Genomic DNA, 18,876 nt, shown 5'->3' on the forward strand with positions numbered 1-18,876 from the left:
GGCTCGAGGACCTGGGAGGCCGGCGTGGCTCTGTCCCCCACCTGGTGCTCTGAGTGGAAAGCCACGCTGCGGTCTCACTCGAGTGTTTATTTTGGTGATGGGCCGTGGTGTGGTGACAACAGTGCCAGGAAGGGGCTGGGCAGGGCTGATGGTCGGGCAGGCACCGTCCTGCCCAGCGGCCCCCATGCTTGTGGCCAAGACAGCAGAAGGCGGCCCAGTGACGTCGGCCGACGGGCTCCTGCCCTCCCTTCCAGTAGGGACTCCGGGCAAGGTCCCGGGTCCCTTGTTCCTGGGTTCCCGGCTCCTCTAAGCAGGGAGGCTGCACGGCTCGGCCCCAGCTCAGCTGTGGGAGGCGGCAGCCAGTGCACTGGGCTCCCTCAGGGCTCAGGCTCAGGACCCCGAGGTGAGCTGGGCAGGTGCCTCTTCCTGGTGTGGTTTTACGAGGAGCACGTGTCCAGGGAGGCTGTGCAGGGAGGGGTGATGCCAACCATCCGTTGCTAGACAGAGCGCCGCCGCAGCCCCGGAGCAGGCGCAGGCACAGGGGCGAGGCAGGGAGGTGGGGCTCAGTCCTGCAGGTGCCGCAGCTCGGGCGGCAGGTCGCAGCCGGTGTACGCGCCATTGCTGATGCTGTATTCCAGCAACGCGCCGAAGCAGGGGTCCTGGGGGGACACAGGAGCGGGCCTTAGAGTGGGCAGGGCGGACGGCCCCCACCGCTCCCTGAGGGCGGCAGCTCACCCGGACCAGGACGTAGGGGTTTCCCAGCACGATCAGCAGGGCTTTGGGCCTGGTGACGGCCACATTGAACCGCTTTGAGTTGGACAAGAAACCCAGGAAATACCTATCGTCTTCGAACCGGTCTTCGTTCGACCGCACCTGGAAGCACAAAGGCGGAGAAAAAGGTGTTTCAAGTTTCTGGCGTGGAAAGAACTCTCGACATATGAAAACATTAAACATAGAAACATCGTCAGTAGGATCTCATTTTTGGTTAAAAGAGAAAAAAGCAGCCCTGGCTGACATGGCTCAGTGGTTAGAGCATCGGCCTATACACTGGAGGGTCTTGGGTTCGATTCTGGTCAAGGGCATGTACTTGGGCTGCAGGTCCGATCCCCACCCCCGGTCAGGGTGCATGTGGGAGGCAACCTATCGATGTGTCTGTCACATCAATGTTTCTCCCCCCCACCCCCCCCCCCGCCCTTCCCTTCCATTCTCTAAAAAAAAAAAACAGTGGGGGAAAAAATATCCAAGCCCTAACCGGTGTGGCTCAGTGGATAGAGCGTCAGCCTGCGGACTGAAGAGTCCTGGGTTCGATTCTGGTCAAGGGCATGTACCTTGGTTGTGGGCACATCCCCAGTAGAGGGTGTGCAGGAGGCAGTTGACCAATGTTTCTCACTCATCGATGTATCGAACTCTATCCCTCTCCCTTCCTCTCTGTAAAAAATCAATAAAATGTATTTTTTTAAAAATCCAAGTATCCTCACTCCTTGGATGAGGGTAAAAAAAAGGGAAAAAGCAGCAGAGGGTGGGGGAGGAGCCTCACTGCCCTCTGTCTGCACAACATGGGCCCAATCCTATGGGCTCAGCACAGAGTGTCGGGGTGACTCCGGGTGTCGGGGTGACCAGGGAGTCGGGGTGACTCCGGGTGTCGGGGTGACCAGGGAGTCGGGGTGACTCCGGGTGTCAGGGTGACCAGGGAGTCGGGGTGACTCTGGGTGTTGGGGTGACTCTGGGAGTCGGGGTGACTCCGGGTGTCGGGGTGATGGTGGTTCTTTTCCCGATTCTCTAGGGCCCCCCAGGAACAGGGCACCTACGGTTGAGATGATGATCACCAAATGCTCTTGCCCTTGGAACTCCTCTACTGATCCGACCTTTATGTCCATCAGATCCACATTTCTCAAAAGAATTTTTATTTTCTCCACCTTTGAAGCAGATAAAAAAGATTAAAGATACAATTTTACAAAGCTGACCACTTCTTCCCACATTGCAGCAGAAGTCAATGCTGACAACGTGCAGTGCTGCTTCCCAATCCCAATCGTATGTCACCCGACTCCAAGGCTGGGCTCAGCGCCCGTTTCTATGGAGGTGAGGGCAGCGCTGCCCTGTGGGGCCCTCCCCGGCCTGAGCCTTCACCACACCTGCGGCCTGGAGACAGGCGGCGTGCCCTCCTCTGTGGTAGCGTCACAGGCAGCCAGGAGGAGGACAAACGCTGTGACGAGTGGCCACGGAGCCAGGAGAAGGCGAGCTCGCCCTCAGGAGCGGGAACGGCCGAGTCAAGCCGAGAGACTCGGGACGAAGTGGGTTCCAGATGTTTGGAGATGAGATCTCCCATGGGTGTTGGAAAAAAAGGCCCCATTTGAAATCTTGGAAGAACGAGTATTTGAAAGAAAACTCGATGGCAGGCGACTCCTCCCCAGGACGCTGGGGCGGTGCTGAGGGTGCAGGCACGGGAGGGTCAGAGAGCAGGAGGGGACACCCGAGAGCCCGGCCAGAGGTCCCGCAGGGGAGGAGCCGCGCAGACGCTGTGGGGAGACTGTCCCCACTGAGGATAAGGGAGTGTTCACCGGGTGGAAAGGATGCTCCTGAAAACAAAGCAGGCAGCGAGCAGGTGTCCTGGCAGCGCACCTGCTGCAGGACAAAGGCCAGCCCTTCCCACACCTGCCGGCAGGGGACTAAGGTCAGGCTGAGGGGGTCAGTGCCGCGTCTGCCACGCACCGGCCTCTGCTGAGACGACGACGAGAAGACAAACTTCAGGAGACAGAAGCGCAGAGACCAGTGGTGCAGGCGGCACAGGTAAGCGACCCAACTCCAAAGCAATCGGCATGTTGACCAAGTGTTCCAAGAAGAAACACGTGTTTTGATAAAAGGTGGGATTTCTAAAACTCACCAGAAAGAGCACAAAGGGAAGAACCGGGGGTGGGGCAGGTCTGAAGGCTCACCATGAGGGACTCAGCCCAGATGTCAGCTCAGCCCGAGCCCCAGCAGCCAGGCTGGCGGTCCTGGGGGGCGGCGGGGGGACCGCGAGGGAGGTGGAGCCCAGGTGTGCACATGGGAGCCGTGTGTGCAGCAGACACACACCACACAGACCAAAGTCACACAGATCCTTGCCATGACCACCCAACACAGCGCCGAGGGCTGAACCTCCGGAACAAAGTGGGAAAACACACCTCACATCACGACAGGGAAGGGTTTCTTAGACAAAAAACAAACAGCACAGGCCACGAAGGGAACGGTTTACACGTCCCATGTGCATGTGACTACATGGAAAGAACACACACACCCACACACGGAGGGAACCAGGGACAAGGCCTGGCTGAGACGGTGTCTGGAACACTCGACCGCCAAGGGCCCGGGTGCAGAAATAATGCTGACTCAGCGCAACCTGCAGACACCACCTCAGAGCAACAGGGGGCACTGGATTCAAACAGGGTTTTAAAAACCCTCACCTGAGGATATGTTTTCTTTATTTTTATATAAATATATATTTTTTATTGATTTCAGAGAACGAGAGAGAGGGATAGAAACATCAATGATGAGAGAAAACCATAGATCAGCTGCCTCCTGTACACCCCACACTGGGGCTCGAGCCCACAACCCAGGCATGTGCCCTGATCAGAACAGAACTGTGACCTCCTGGTTCATAGATAGATGCTCAACCACTGAGCCACACCGGCCGGGCTGGTTTATTGATTTTAGAGAGAGAAGGTGGAGAGGGGAGGGGGGAAAGGCGGGGAGGGGGGAAAGGCAGGGAGGGGGAGAGAGGGAGAGGGAGAAACATCAGTTGCCTCCTATATGTGCCCAAACCAGGGATTGAACCCTCAACCTAGGTATGCGCCTGACTGGGAATCAACCCTATGACCCTTGTGGTGACGGGACCTTGTCTGACTGAGCCACCTGACCAGGCTAAACAGGAATTTTGACGAAACATTATGGCCAGTAAACATATGAAAAGACTAGAAGCACAGTGCGCGAAATTGCACGGCCCTGCGGGATTTGCAGACACGGGAGATAGGAGACCAGGGTGGGCCCAGGGCAGATGGAGGATGTGCACAGTGAGTACAGGGGTGACAACTTCACGCTGGGACAGGTGAGCATGGAGGCGGGCTCACCCAGGTGCCTGCACACCCAGCCCCAGGACCCGGGTGTGGAAGGCCAGGGGAGCCCCGTGGGTGCCACTCGACGAGCTCGTGTCCTGTTGCTGCGTGGCCTCCGCGGACAGGAAGCACCGAGCGGCGGGGGCGGGGCCCACCTGCTTGCGGTAGGGCGTGATCACGCCGATGTCCTGCGCGGACACCTGGCTGCAGAGGCTCCGGGCCAGGAGGCAGCTGTAGCGCATGACCTGCACGGCCTCGGCCGGGTTGAACCAGGACGGGCTCCTCCCTTCCCGTGCTTCGCTGCCCTGTCAGGTTGGGAGACAAGAGAGACAGGGCGTCACGAGGACTCGTTTACCAGCTACACTCGTTAAGGGCCGTGAACGGGGAGCCGAGCAGGCGCTGGAACAGGCAGAGGTGAGGGGCCTGGCTACGGAACCAGAACCGGCTCAGCTGCAGTGAGGCCCAAGGACGGAGGCATGAGGAGGGCAGTGTCCCGTGAGGACGGTGACGGGGGCGGGGGGGGGCGTGCACATGCCGGTGGGGAACAGAGCCCAGGAGCCAGGATGGCTAAGGTGGCAGTGACCAGTGTGGTCGGTGCGGGAGCCCCTCGGGCCAGGCCAGGCCCAACCCCTCGCTCTGGCTGCCCCCCTCCTGTGGAAGGTGCGCCCTCCTCTCTCCGGCCTGCAGGGAAGACAGGAGGATGACCAGCGCGCACAGGCCATCACTGCAGATCAAGGAAATGCAAACCCAAACCTCAGGGCTCGCCTACGCCCACCAGGACGGCCACAACTAAAGACAGACACGGTGCCTGGCGCCCAGCGTGAGGTGGTGCAGCCGCCGGGGAGAACATGTGCAGGCCCTCAGAACCCGAAAGCAGAGTTCCCCTCTGGCTCAGGCGTTCACCTCGGGCATTCACCCACAAGAACAGAATTAACGCCGGGACCCAGGCAAGTAGATGTGGGAGCAGCCTGAGCGTCCGTGCAACCTGGGAAGCACACGGGGCCCGAGCACACGATGGGAGACCCCCGAGAGGCACATGCACGTGGCCCGAGCACACGATTGGAGACCACCGCAAGGCACATGCACGCGGCCCGAGGGCTCGGAGCAGACGCAGGGGTGATGGGGGCACCAGGGCAGGGGGGGTGAGGGTCAGGGGCCCATGCTACCCCACCCCCGCCCCCCGCCGAACTGGGCCCTGTTGGCGAATGCAGCCGACCGGACATGGTGTGTTTCGCCACAACTGAAACAGCACACACAGAGCAGTGAGAATGCACTGACTCCCCCTGGCTGGTTTGGCTTAGTGGATAGAGCATCGGCCTGCAAACTGCAAGGTCCCAGGTTCGATTCTGGTCAAGGGCACATGCCTGGGTTGCGGGCTTGATCCCTAGTAGGGGAGGTGCAGGAGGCAGCCAATCAATGATATTTATCATTGATATTTATCTCTCTCTCCATCTTCCTTCCTCTCTGAAATCAATAAAAATATATTAAAAAAAAGAAAAAGAAGAAGAATGCACTGACTTCCAGGAGTTTTTGCTGAGGGACTTGACTGGCCCCTGGATCTACGATGAGAGGTCGGTAACCAGCAGCGAGAGGAGCGGGCTGTCCTCAGAGGGAACACCAGTCAACGGGCACCAGCCGCGCGGCAGAGATGAGGGAGACGAAGGGCGAGTCCGCACTAACGACAGGCTCTTACCCGGGTGCGGTGTGAAGCCCGCAGCTGCTCAGAAGCGGCCCTGAAGCGAGGAAGGAGGGATGAACCGGGCAGGGGCGTCCATGTCTCACCAGGTGGGACGGAAAGGAAACCAGGACAGGGCACAACCTAAACTGCAGGTGCTGCGCAGCGGGGAGCACAGGCGGCAAGGCCTCAGGCGCCGGGGGGATCTGGTGTGGAAGCCGCGGGCAGCAGTCACCGCCCGGCCAGGGGGAGGCCGAGCAGACAGGATCCAGGTCAGGACACAGAGGAGCTGACGGACAAGCTCCACAAGTAAATTTTAAAAATTGACATGAAACTTACATCCTCAACAGAGGTGAGCTTTTGTGTGTCCTTAGAACATCTACCAAACAGTCCCACTGGGCCACAGATCTGTAAAAGCCGGGGCCACAGGCCTGGCCTTCATCAGAACCAACGCAACTCGGCATAAAGAGAGGCGACCACAGCACTCCAAGCCCCTTGGAAGGCAAGGAAAGCATGTCTCTGTGAGCCTCGATCGAAAAGAAAATGGGGAGTCACCAGGACCAGGGGGTGCAGGAGCCGCGCGGAGCAGAGCTGCGCCCAGGCCCTGCCTCCTGTACAGACGAGAGGACTGGGTCCCCCCATGGGGCTAGTGAGGGGCAGGGCGGGCCACAGAGCTGAAGTTCAGGGGCAGGACGGACCGAAAGCTGAAGTGAACGAAGCAGAAAACTAGCAGGAGGAAACAGCGAGTCCCAAGCTGGTTTCCACACAGACCAGAGGTCGGCACAGCCTGGGCTCCGACGGGCCACACAGGCAGGCCACGCAGCCGGAGACCGGTGGGAGCTGGCTCAGGGTGAGCTGCTGTGCCCGACCTGCTGTGCCCCCAGCACTGAGGGTCGCAGGCCCCGTGCTTGCCGAGCTGAGCCCCCTCCTCCTCGCGTCGGGGCCACACACTCACCCGCACGCCATGGAAGACGAGGGGGAAGCCTTTCTTGGGGAGCTTCTCCCAGCCCAGCAAGGAGGTCACCACCTTGGGGTCAGCACAGACCTCGAGCTCCTTGTGATAGAAGAGCCGGGAGGGCAGGGCCAGCAGGGCCGCGTGGGACCTGTAGTTCTTCACCAGCTTGGTCACCTGCAGGGAGAGCGCGGCAGGGGCAGCCCCGTCAGCACGCGCCTCGTCCTGCTGAAGGGAAGTGATACCCGCCCCCCCCGCCCCCCCCCCCCCCCAGACCTCCCGGCCTCTCATCGCCGCCTGAGCAGAAAGTGACCTTGGCCCCTCAGAAGGTCCATTTTAATAGGAAAGTGACCTTTGGGAAAACAAGAGCAGGAGGCCAGGCCCTGCTGCCCAGCCTGTGGGCACCTGGAAGGGCGTTCTGCCCGCAGGGCCCGTCCTGCCACCCAGCAAAGCCCAGCCCCAGGCCCCGGCACAGGGCGGGCAGACGCCCTCTCCTAGGCAGGAGGCGCCAGGCCACAGCCAGCCCTCCTTGTGGGGCAGTTTCATGGCTCCCAACGACCCCTCTCAAGGAGTCGACCCCGCCTCCATGTCCTCCCCGCTCCCCAGGTGACCCGCCCGTCCACGGCCACGCTCCTCTGTCCCAGGGGCAAGCTCCGCGGTGCCAGCACTGGGATCAGAGGGCAGCACGCGGGGAGGGGCCCACGACCCCGGCCGGCTCCAGCACTGGGCCCTGCAGTGCAGATTCCTGTGGCCCCATCTGCACTGGGCCACCCCATGGGCACCCTGTGCGGTCCCTCAGGGGCCCAGCACCATGGGGTCTGGCTCACCAGCAGGGGGTTGTAGGCGCCACAAGCACCGAACGCGTCCTCGTCTCGCAGGTACACGGGCCGGGACATGAGCCTCTCCAGCATGGACACGTTCAGCCCGTAGGCCATGGCCAGCCGGGACTTGATCACGGGCCCGAGCTGCATGGGGTCCCCGGCCAGGACGATCTGCCACACAGACGAGACCCACTGCAGGGACAGCGGCTGCAGCCCACGCAGAGCGTCAGCCACAGCGTGCGTCGGGGGAGGGCGGCGGAGGCAGGAGCGCAGCCCCAGGCCTGGACACAGCCACTGGCGAGGCCCGCCCCTGCTGGACCCAGCCTGACCCCTGGGGACTGAGGGAGGAGGTGGGACTCGAATGTCCCCTGTCAGCCAGGGTGAGTGTGAGGGAGGGGTGACGGGCCTTGGGCTGACCCCAGTCACTACCAGAGGCCAGTGCTCAGCCCAGGACAGAGGGACAGGTCGGGGCAGAGGTGCTCCAGGGCCGCTAGTCTCTGCACCCAACACGGGTGCCAGCGACCACGTGCGTGCGCGCGTGTGCGTGTGAGTGCGAGTGTGAGAATGTGTGAGAATGCGAGTGCACGTATGTGTGTGAGAAAGTGCGTGTGAGCGTGTGTAAGAGAGGAGAGGGAGGGAGGCAGCCCTTCCCCCCGTGTGCCCGGGGACCAGGATGGTGCCGACGGGCGGACAGCACAGCAAGGCCTCACCTGGCCGCTGATGTCAGAGACCAGCCCCAGAGGAATGAGGCACTCCGGCTCACTGGCCTGTCCGGCTTCATCCACAAACACATGTGTGAAGTGTCCGACTCTGGAGCCAAAGACGAAAGTGGTCGCCTCGGTCAGTGTCCCTGGGGCTCGGTGGCCAGCCCGGGAGGCACCCACAGCCCATCAGGAGACTGAGTTCCCGTCCCCACTGGACCCTACCCCACACGCCTGTTTCAAAAGACTTAGAGGGGCTGCATGGTGGGGAGCTGCTGGGCGGCCCTGGTCCAGGCTGGGGACTGCCACCCACAGCAGGGGCCTGGGCTGGAGCCCCGCTCCCTCACGCAGAAGCTGGGCGACCTTGGGCAGGTCCTCCTCCTCTCTGTGCCTTGGTTTCCCCAAGGTTTCGGGCGGAGTGCGACAGGGTAAGCTGGTCAGGTGGGCACTGGGCAACATTCCCACGTGGGGAGACTGACGGGGCCATGCTCTCGGCTGGAGCTGCTGGCGCCAGGACGGCCTTGGGCGGAGCCAGGCCTTGAGCCCCCAACCATGGACGGAGACCCCAGTGCGGGGCCCCTGCTCACATGGAGCCGCCAGCAGTGCTGGGCCCGTTGCCCTGACTGGCCGTCAGCTCGCTCAGCTACAGGCCTGAGTCTGTGCATCTCAAATGAACGCCCCCCCCCGCCCCCGCCCCAGGACGGGCAGCTCACTCATTTTCTACCTCACGCCCGTCTCTGCTGGAAAGCTTCACAGCAGGCACCTTCCTAGGAACATAAGCCCTTGAACTCTGGATCCCGAACGGCCTACGGCTCCTTAGTTTCCTCCGAGAGGCCGGGCCGCTTCTTGCTCACCCTCCTCAGCCTCCCGAGGCCCCCGCCCCGCCCACTGAGTGGTGGTCCTGCCACGGTCCCCTCGGCCCCTCCTGTCCCTCCAGCGAAACAAGGTGCTTCCTGCCTCTGGTCTGGGTGCCACCCGCACGCTCGCTCCTTCCCCACCCTCTGGGACCGCCCTCCTGGAAACCTTGGGGCCCTGTCGCCCTGGGGTCTCAGCACAAACCCCCTTCCTTGGAGGAGCCCCCGACCTGCTGTCAGGACAGAGGCCTCTCCCGCTGCCCCGCCCGCCACGCTCACCGCACGCCGATCTGGTAGAAGAGGCCGGCGCTGCTGCAGGTGCTGATGATGATGCGGAAGCGCGAGGCCTTCCAGATGTCCTCCCCGTCTTTGCAGTACGCCTTGATGGCCTCGACGATCGTCTGGGGGGGGGGGGGGCAGTTTGTTTTCAAGTTACTAAGTGTCTTTAATTGGATATGATCACAAAGTCGGAAGGACTCCTACAAGCTAACTGTCCTGCTCCACCTCTCAGTTACGACTAAGTAACGACGTGAGATTGTCTTCTTAAATAAAAATCCTTGTTTTCTTATCAATTTAGGCCCCATTTCATGGACTCTGGAGCCATGAATGTAACATATAACCCTGCAGATCCTTCCCCCAAACATTACTTCTAACGTCACCCATTTCCTAGCTTTGGTCTCTGGCTAATTAGCCCCTCACCTACAAGCAACCCAGCTGAGCTACCCCAGACCCAGGAGGGACTGCAGCTGCGAGGGAGGGGCGGGGGCAGGAGCAGGACAGAGGGAGGCTCACCTCCTCGAACCTGCAGGTGGCGTTCACGCGCACCATGCTGCCCGGTCGCAGCAGGCAGCTCTCGTGCAGCCGCAAGCACACGAGGTCGGCCGCGCTGTTGGAGGGCGCGCACACCAGAATCCGGCTGTCGGGCAGGGCGTGGTACACCTTCACCAGGCACAGGAGGCGGCAGTCAGCGTGGGGCCAGTCCCAGCAGTGACGCCCTGGCCATGGGAGCAGGTGGTGGGTCCCGCCCGCCTGCAGGAGGGCAGCTGGGCACTCTGCATACGTGTTAATTCGAAGCCCCACACTCGCTGCGACACAGACGGGCCCGCAGGCACCTGCAGACCATCCTGAGACGGGCAAGCAGCTTACTCTCCTGAGAACAGGAGGCTCCCTCTACACCCGTGAAATAAGCTTTCTCACCCTGCACAGTCCGCAAACGCCACAAGACAGACTTCGCTAAACAGAAGCAGCTGGACCTCGCAAACTCTGATTCACATGTAAACAGACACAGAATTCCGCCACGCCCCCCCCGCCCCCGCCCCAGCCAAGCTCGCGGGGACCGCACGGCCTCCGTCACCTGTAACACAGCCTCGATGATGGTCACCGTCTTCCCAGTGCCAGGAGGCCCGAAGAGGACGTACGGGAGGGGGCGGCAGTCGCCACTCAGGATCCTGCGCACGGCCAGCTGCTGGTTCTCGTTGAGCAGGGGGTTGAAGAACTCCTTCTCTCGGGCCCCGGGGGCCTGCAGCTCATCGCCTGGGTCCAAGGAAGGCACAGGGTCAGGCAACACCCAACAACCGAGCAGCTGGGCACAGAGACACCAGCACCGGCCCCGGGCAACCAGTCGGCGGGGCGCTCCCGCAGTGCCAGGGCCTGCGCAGCTCGGGAGTCAGCGTCTGAGAGCAAACGGGGCCTCCCCGTCTGCCCCTTCACGGCAGCAGCGACAGGAAAGGCCACACAGTCGGAAGTCTGTGTCGTGACCAGAGCGTTTGCTCATCTTCCTGTCACACAACTGTCTCGACCACCCTCGACCCCAACAGTGAGCCTCTCAGGGGCCTAGTCCCAGGTGTGGTCACTGCCCCACAATACGCACCCAGGAGACTCGTCTCTGTAGCCAAGGCCTCCGGTCCCCGTGTGTCCTGGGCACCCGCCTGGCTCGTCTTGGTGGCAGGCTCAGGCTGGTCCTTCTCAGCTTCCCTGTTCTAGAAATAATCACGACCCCACCCCCACCCCCCCCCAAAAAATGTGTGTTTGCAGGGTCTCAGTTTAAAGAGAAAACGTAGCCGTCTCCCCCGCAACACTGGCTTGGTGTCCTGAACGGCGTGGTGTCCTGGCATGGACCATAGGTCACACCCCTTTAAAGCCTGACAAAAACACACAACAGCCAATAAAACGCTGCAAAACCGTTGCTGTTTCTCTTCTGAATTACCTTTTACAAGAAACTAAGTTGCTAAGTTTGTGAAGACGGCTCCAAAACAACAGCCTTCCTTCCCTTCAGCTCAGCGAGTGCGCCTCCTGCCCAGCTCAGGGCGAGGAGAGCCGGAGCCCCAGCCTCCTCCCCAGGGGGCACCGAGAGCGCAGGGCAGGTGACGCCCGAGTCCTGGCCCCTGGGGTGAGTGAGTGCTGCTCTGTCCGCGGTGCTCACGCCCGAGCCCCCCTGCGGCTGTGGAGCGCAGGGTCCTGCCCCTCGGAAGCCTCTCTGCCCTGTGACCTCCCCTCCCAGGGCTGGGAGCTGCAGGCACAGGGCCTGCCTCGCTTGCTCCGTGCAGGACGCCTGCCCCGTGGTGCCGATGGCAGCGTCTGAAACTCTGGCTTCACGTACTCTGTCTGGAAGGTCAATCCATCCCTGAGTCCACCTTGCTCAGGTGTGCAATGCCCTCCAGTTTACCTGTCACCAGCCAGACCACGAAAGACAACGCTCTGCATTTAAAAGTGTCAAGGCTTAGCCCATGCGGAAGGCGAGCCACCGAAACGGCGCAGCATCGCAGCCTCGAGACCAGCAGGCCGGGCGGGACAGGGTGACGCCCCTGGTCTGTGGCCGAAGGACAACACGGATCCACACGACACCCAGCAGGTGACCCGGTGGAACCTCTGTTCTCTCCTTCCGGGGCTCCTGTGGCCGCGAGGCACTAACACCGTAATGACTGCCTTTCCGGAGGGGCTGAGCACGGCGAAAGGATTTCTAAACACTGGGTACAGTTTAAAAGCCGGTACTTAGCATCAGCTTAAAACGTGCTCACAAAACCAAATCCCAGTGCAGGGCCCTCGGAGACACGCCACCACGACAGGTGGCTTTCTGTCAGCGGACACACGACCAAGAGCAACCCCTTTGCGTTCACCCGGACGACACGTGCAGAGCTGCGGACGGTGCCTGGCTCCGACGGACACCACCTCACCGTTCAGAGACCGGGCTGTTTAAGCAAAGACCAAACTGCCTTCGTGACGTTCACAAAGACCACGAACGCCGGCCATCTGCGGGGCGACCCGTCAGACACTTCCAAGCAAGAGTCGCCACACGATGGCTGCCTGACGTACGCAGCCCCCACTGCTCACTAGAACCACGCTCACACGGTCTCGGGTCCCCAGCGCTGTCCTAACCGTGCCTCGGGCCACCTGTGACCCACCCCCACGCCCGCCACACTGAGCGCTCACGCAGGCCGAGACACGCGGCAGGGTACCTCGGGGGTGGGCTGCCCGTCGCTCTTGCTGTCTCCTGCACAGTTCCAACTGCCTGTCACCTGGGGAGACTGTAAGATGACTTCTTCTGGAAACAACACTTTTAAAACAAGAAAGGGCAACAAGGTAGATATTACTGAGAAGCATTAAAAAGATGCACAGAGATGAAAGGCTGCAGCAGCCCCGAGTCCCTGTGTCGTGCACCCTCTACACTCAGCCCCGTGGACGCAGCCACAGCTACGCCAGCCCAGCACATGCTTGGGAACAAAAGCCATGGTCTGTCTACTTGTAAGTACAAAAGGAATTCTATTAAGAGGGGAGAACAGAGTGCAGTGGCTTTATTTTCAATAATCTAAGGGTTATTTTTACGTAGTTGAAGTAAGACAACACGGAAGCTTCCCAATAGGAAAAACAACACTGGAAATCAGTTTCACTTTTTTTTTGGTTACTCCTCACTTGAGGATATTTTCCCCATTGACTTTAGAGAGAGTGGACGCAAGAGGGAGGGGGAGACAGAGAAATATTCATGTGAGAGACATCCATCGGTCGCCTCCTGCACATGCCCAGACTGGTGCAGGGAACCTGCCACCCAGGTACGTGCTCTTGACCAGAACGGAACCCGTGGCCCTGCCGTGCACAGGCCGGCGCTCTAACCACTGAGCCACCCGCCAGCCCCCCCTTTACTTCTAACGTGGGGGAGGGGACTGTCCCTGCCACATGCACTCGACGCTGAGGGGACCCGGGGCGTCACGGGGCGCTCCACAGCAACAGTACCTTTCACTCCCAAGTGGCTGACGTGCTCAAGTGCAAAGTGACACCGTCTGCTCGTGGTCCTGCGGGGAGAAGACAGCACAAAGCCCGCTGTTGCGGCTGCACACGGGCCAGCGCGGGGCTGGGCCTGACCGCAACCGAGTCGAACGCTAGGCACTCTCTACAAAGCATGTGGAGAGACTGCGGCTCCCAGGTTCTCACGGCACCGGAGGCCGAGGTCTAGAGGACCAAGGGTGGCGCCAGGGTCTGTGTCAGAGGAAAATCCTAATATCGCACCAACAGGACAGCACAGACTCCTTTCTTTCCAGGAATGTTTAATGCATGAAGTGGACAAGTAGGAAAAAATAAAAACACAGTGTGAAGTGTTAGGGAAATATTAATATTACTGTAACCATCAGAAAGTAATCCTACTAATAATAGAGAAACATGGTAATTAACCGTAACTTCGCTACCCTTCCCATTGGCTAATCGGCGATATGCAAATTAACCGCCAGCCAAGATGGCGGCCGGCACCCAGGCAGCTGAAGCGAAGGAGGCTTGCTTGCTCCAGTGATGGAGGAAGCCAAGGTTCCCCGCCTGCCGCAGCCCAGCTCTGAGCTCTGGATGCAACAATGTTGCAATTATAGAAGCTAAACAAACTCCAGATACCTGCTTTCAGCCGGCAACAGCCTCAGAGCTGGAGCCGGCTCTCAGCTCCAGTGACAGCCATAGAAGGTAAATAAATCCCAGAATAAAAAAAAAGAAAAAAAGGAGAGGTTGGGAGCTTCAGTCACCCGGCAGCCTGAAAACGGCCCTCAGCCCCTCACCCAGACTGGCCAGGCACCCCCATGAGGACCCCCACCCTGAAGGGGGTGTGACCAGCTGCAAACAGCCATCAGCCCGTCATCCAGGCTGGCCAGGCACCCCAGTGGGGACCCCCACCCTGATCCGGGACACCCTTCAGAGCAAACCAGCCGGCCCCACCCATGCACCAGGCCTCTATCCTATATAGTAAAAGGGTAATATGCAAACTGACCCTAACAGCAGAAAGACTGGGAATGACTGGTCACTATGACACACACTGACCACCAGGGGGAGCTCTGCTCATCCACAAGCCAGGCTGATGCCTGCCAGTACAGCGGTGGTGGTGGGAGCCTCTCCTGCCTCCTCAGCAGCGCTAAGGATGTCCGACTGCAGCTTAGTCCTGCTCCCCCTGGCAAGTGGGCATCCCCTGAGGGCTGCCGGGCTGCCAGAGGGATGTCTGATTGCCATCTTAGGCCCAATCCCCTGGGGAGCAGGCCTAAGCCAGCAAGTGGACACCCCCGAGGGGTCTCAGATTGCAAAAGGGCACAGGCTGGGCTGAGGGACCCCCTACCCCCGAGTGCACAAATTTTTGTGCACCGGACCTCTAGTCCTATATAATAAAATCCTAATATGCAAATCGACCCAACAGTGGAACCGGTCACTATGATGCGCACTGACCACCAGGGGGCAGACACTCAATGCAGGAGCTGCCCCCTGGTGGTCAGTGCGCTCCCACAGGGGGAGCACCATTCAGCCAGAAGCCAGGCTTACCGCTGGCAAATGCAGCGGCTGTGGTGGCAGCGCTATGGAACAACGAGCAGCAAGCAGGTAGGCGGTGAGGAGCCGGGGTCCCTGACTACAAGAGGGCACAGGCAGGGTTGAGGGACGCCCCTCCACCCCAAGTGCACAAATTTCATGCATCAGCCTCTAGTTCTGATTATAAAGAATTACCCCCTTGAAATTCACTGAAAACAACTGTTAAAGGAAACTGAGGTGTATTACAATTTTAAGAGTTTTAGAACAATTGATTGGCACCGGGCAGCATCCAATCCTGCAGAGAGAGGGGCTCCGAGGATCGGCACCGGTGAGACCGTTACAGGCAGCGCAGGCGGGAACAGGGACGCTGTCCTGGGCAATAGAGTGCTCGGTACAGAAAGGTCACTTCCTTTAGGGGACATGACATGCATGGCCCACCGGGCAGACCTCTCACTAGAGCTGACCGTGACGGACCAGGCACTCCACCCCTGGAGGAGCAGGCGCTGTAAGCCAGCCAGGTCTTGGTTTGGTGACGTGGGGCTCACACAGCGACTCCACTGGGGACTGGTGTCTTATTTTTTAACACAAAAGAAAGAGTAAAAAATAAGAAATGAAAAGTCTACAAGGAAACAAGATGATCGGAGCTCCAGCACGGATGATGAAGGATATTCAACAAAGCACATCTGGCCTCAAACCAGCAATGGCCCAGGAGCTGAGCCACAGCCTCACAGAGCCTGGGCCACACCCACGCTCCGCCAAGTTCACACCTGGGCACCTGGAGAACCAACTGATGGGGGACAGCAGGGTGCAAGGGGGGTGCTCCAAGGGCAGAAGGAACCTTCTGGACCCATCACAGCACGAAATCCTGGGAGGGGGTGTGTGAAGCAGGAAAAATGGCACCTGAGGGTCCCGGCATGAGGCCCCGGCAGCCCCACGCTGTCCCGTCCACAAAACCTTCCCCGAGTTGCCTGGGATACAATACACTCCAAGATGAGAACCACCAGAAAAGAACCGTCCTAGGACTTAGGAACGTGACCCTAAGGAGGACAAAAACGGTAAAGCAGATGGATTACAGAGGAGGGGCTGAGAGAGGACCTGGCTTGTGCCCCCAGTGAGAGCTTCCCACATGCGCGTGCAGGGTGATCCCGCACCTGCCCTCTTCAGAGACCAAGGGGAGAGACCCAAGACAGTGCCCAGCAAGGAGGTAACCCATGAACCTGCAGTTCAGCCCTTTACCCCAACAGCCTGAAAAACACTAAACTGAAGGAAGAATTCACCAAAATAAAAAACATCACGTTGTTCATTCTGGGCACACAAGAAAGGTGTATCTGTAGGACCTGAGAGGGGGCACCGGGTTAGGTCCTACAGATACCAAGTCGCCCAGTTGAAATGCTTCAAGTTACTGACAGGCTGAATAAAAAATAACACCTGCCAGGAAGGCAATGATCGTGGCGGCTTGAAAGAGAGACGACCAATTCCCTACACGGCAGGTCCAGGACAGCGAGAGCCCAGGGGTAAACCCAGAGGTGTCTGCACAGAGGAGGGAAGCACGAGGCCAGATGAGCAGCGGGGTGGGAGGCAGCACGTCGCAGGAACAGGGGGGCCATCTCCGGGCACAGAGGAGAGGCCGCCCTCCCCTTGGCCCACTGTCACACGAAGGCATGGGCGTGTCCACTGCTTCACCATGACAGCAGAAGCCTGGGCACCAAGTGTCCAGCAATAGAGGAGTGGCCGCATCCCTCTGAGAGCAAGGCCTAAAAGGCAGAGGAAGAAAGGCCTCGATTCAAGGACCCCCACGTCCACCCGAGAAGCAGAGCAGCAGATGGAGTCCCGAGCGAGCAGAAGACAGGAAACGGCAGAGATCAGAGCCAATGCAGAGATGGAAACGAGCTGGAGACCAAGAGCCAGAGTCCGTCCCCCGATGAGGTCACATGGACAACCCTCCAGCCACACTAACAGGGACGAGAAGACACAAACAACCAGGATCCAAAACGAGAGGGGGCACGGGGTCAGGTCCTACAGATACAAAAAGAAAATGATTTTGTGCAAATAGACAACGTGGACGGGACGCACGGAGTCCTCAGAAGGCAGGTGAGGCCAGAGCTCCCTCTCGGCGAGGCCGAGGACCAGGCGCTTTATCCACGGAAGAGACGGAATCTGTGGTCGGGGAGCTTCCCACAGAGAGAGCGCCCGGCCCAGAAGCCTCCCTGGCCCACCTGCCAGGCCCACACCCCTGCTCCGGAGACGAACGGGAGGTGCCACTTCTCAGCGTATGTGAGGCCAGCGTTGCCTCGATGCCCAAATCAGAAAAAGACACTTCAAGAAACCACAGACTGACGTGCCTCAGGAACAAGAAGTGACAGTGAATAAAGTCTCAGCAAGTCGGCCTCGCAGCAGGTGACAGGCAGCAACGCCACAGCAGGGGGTGGTGCTCATCGCCTAACTGGCCATCTCGACAGACAGAAACAGGAAAACCACACGTCCACCCAACGGAGACAGGAAAGCCAGCAGAATCCCTCATCCACTATGGCCTAAAGCTCTGCAAACTAGGGACCTAGTGCCTCAGCCGGACAGAGGGGCCCTGCTGGGCACACACAACCCCTCACCACCTCTTCCCCACTGTCTCCAAGCTCCAGCCCCGCAGTGAGGCAAAAGCACCAAAATACACCCAGAGAACAAAGGAGGAAAACCACCTCTACTGGAACACACGATTGCATGCATAGAAAACCCCATCAACACTAATAAAAGAGAAAAATGGTAATTGGCGTACGAGCTACCCTTTTCATTGGCTAATCAGGGCTATATGCAAATTAACTGCCAACTAAGATTGGCAGTTAACTGCCAACAAGATGGCGTTAATTTGCATATGTAGGCACAATGCAGGGAGGCGAAAGGGAAAGCAGGAAGAAGCCCCCTGCCACTGACAGTGATCGGAAACCCAGGGGGGAGCTAAGAACTGGGGGGCAGGGCAAAGGTGGCCCTGGGCCGCCTTTGCCCTGCCCCCCAGCCATGATCAGAGAATCAGGTGCCTTTTCCGCCCTGGCCAGTGATAGCAGGAAGTAGGGGTGGAGCCAGCGATGGGAGCTGGGTACGGTCGAAGCTGGCAGTCCCAGGAGCTAGGGGTCCCTTGCCTGGGCCTAAAGCGAAGCCCACGATTGTGGGGCCGCTGCAGCTGCAGGTCCCCGCTGCCCGGGCCAGACGCCTCAGCCAGAGGCGTCCTGCAGGGGCAGGGGCGGAGCCCCGCGCGATCGCGGCGCCCCCCGCTGCCACTGCAGGTCCCCGCTGCCCTGGCCGGACGCGTAGGCCAGAGGCGTCAGGCCTGGACAAGGGGCCGATCCTGTGATTGGAGGGTGATGGGGTCAATGCCTGAGGGCTCCCAGTATGTGAGAGGGAGCAGGCTGGGCTGAGGGACACCCCCCCCGCCCCCCACACACACCCAGTGCACGAATTTCGTGCACCGGGCCCCTAGTCTAACCTATAAAAGCCACTGGAAACATTGAGTTTAGCAAGCTCACAGGTCACAAGATTAATATACAAAAACCAACTGCATAATAAATCCTAGCTACAAGCAACTAGAAATGTATTTTTTATTTGTTTTTATTTTATTTATTGATTTCAGAGAGGAAGGGAGAGGAAGCCAGAAACATCAATGATGAGAGAGAATCATTGATTGGTTGTCTCCTGCACACCCCCTACTGGGGGTCGAGCCCACAACCCAGGCATGTGCCCTTGACCAGAATCAAACCTGGGACCCTTCAGTCCACAGGCCGATGCTCTATCCACTGAGCCACACTGGCTAGGGCCAAGCAACTAGAAATTGAAATTACTGTTTACAACAGCATTAAAAGTTTTTTAGAGGAGGAGAACCAAGATGGCGGCATAGGTTAACGCCGGAGTTTGCTGCTTTGAACAACTACTTCAAAAGTGAAACCAAAAAACGGAAGGGACATCACCCAGAACCACAGGGGCGCTGGCTGAGTGGAAGTCCTACAACTAGGAGGAAAGAGAAATGCATACGGACA

At 59.5% G+C, this 18,876-nt stretch overlaps 2 protein-coding genes across 2 annotated transcripts in view; both read right to left on the bottom strand.

Annotated features, from left to right (window-relative positions):
• Nucleotides 1-18,876, bottom strand: part of TRABD (TraB domain containing) — a 255,195-nt gene that overhangs the window by 21,339 nt on the left and 214,980 nt on the right. The window lies entirely within an intron of this gene.
• The window catches only part of MOV10L1 (Mov10 like RNA helicase 1), a 36,443-nt gene continuing 17,646 nt past the window's right edge, over nucleotides 80-18,876 (bottom strand). Inside the window, exons 14-26 of the mRNA XM_059680863.1 lie at nucleotides 13,319-13,377; nucleotides 12,547-12,644; nucleotides 10,962-11,070; nucleotides 10,446-10,624; nucleotides 9,884-10,030; nucleotides 9,371-9,492; nucleotides 8,247-8,346; nucleotides 7,543-7,707; nucleotides 6,719-6,892; nucleotides 4,244-4,393; nucleotides 1,809-1,916; nucleotides 736-873; nucleotides 80-659 (exon numbers count right to left, since the gene is read on the bottom strand). Coding sequence (XP_059536846.1) covers nucleotides 564-659; nucleotides 736-873; nucleotides 1,809-1,916; nucleotides 4,244-4,393; nucleotides 6,719-6,892; nucleotides 7,543-7,707; nucleotides 8,247-8,346; nucleotides 9,371-9,492; nucleotides 9,884-10,030; nucleotides 10,446-10,624; nucleotides 10,962-11,070; nucleotides 12,547-12,644; nucleotides 13,319-13,377 — 1,645 coding nt within the window. The 3' untranslated portion in view covers nucleotides 80-563. The remainder of the gene's footprint in view (nucleotides 660-735; nucleotides 874-1,808; nucleotides 1,917-4,243; nucleotides 4,394-6,718; nucleotides 6,893-7,542; nucleotides 7,708-8,246; nucleotides 8,347-9,370; nucleotides 9,493-9,883; nucleotides 10,031-10,445; nucleotides 10,625-10,961; nucleotides 11,071-12,546; nucleotides 12,645-13,318; nucleotides 13,378-18,876) is intronic.

Source organism: Myotis daubentonii, chromosome 2 (assembly GCF_963259705.1).
Source record: "Myotis daubentonii chromosome 2, mMyoDau2.1, whole genome shotgun sequence".
Lineage (NCBI taxonomy): Eukaryota > Metazoa > Chordata > Mammalia > Chiroptera > Vespertilionidae > Myotis > Myotis daubentonii.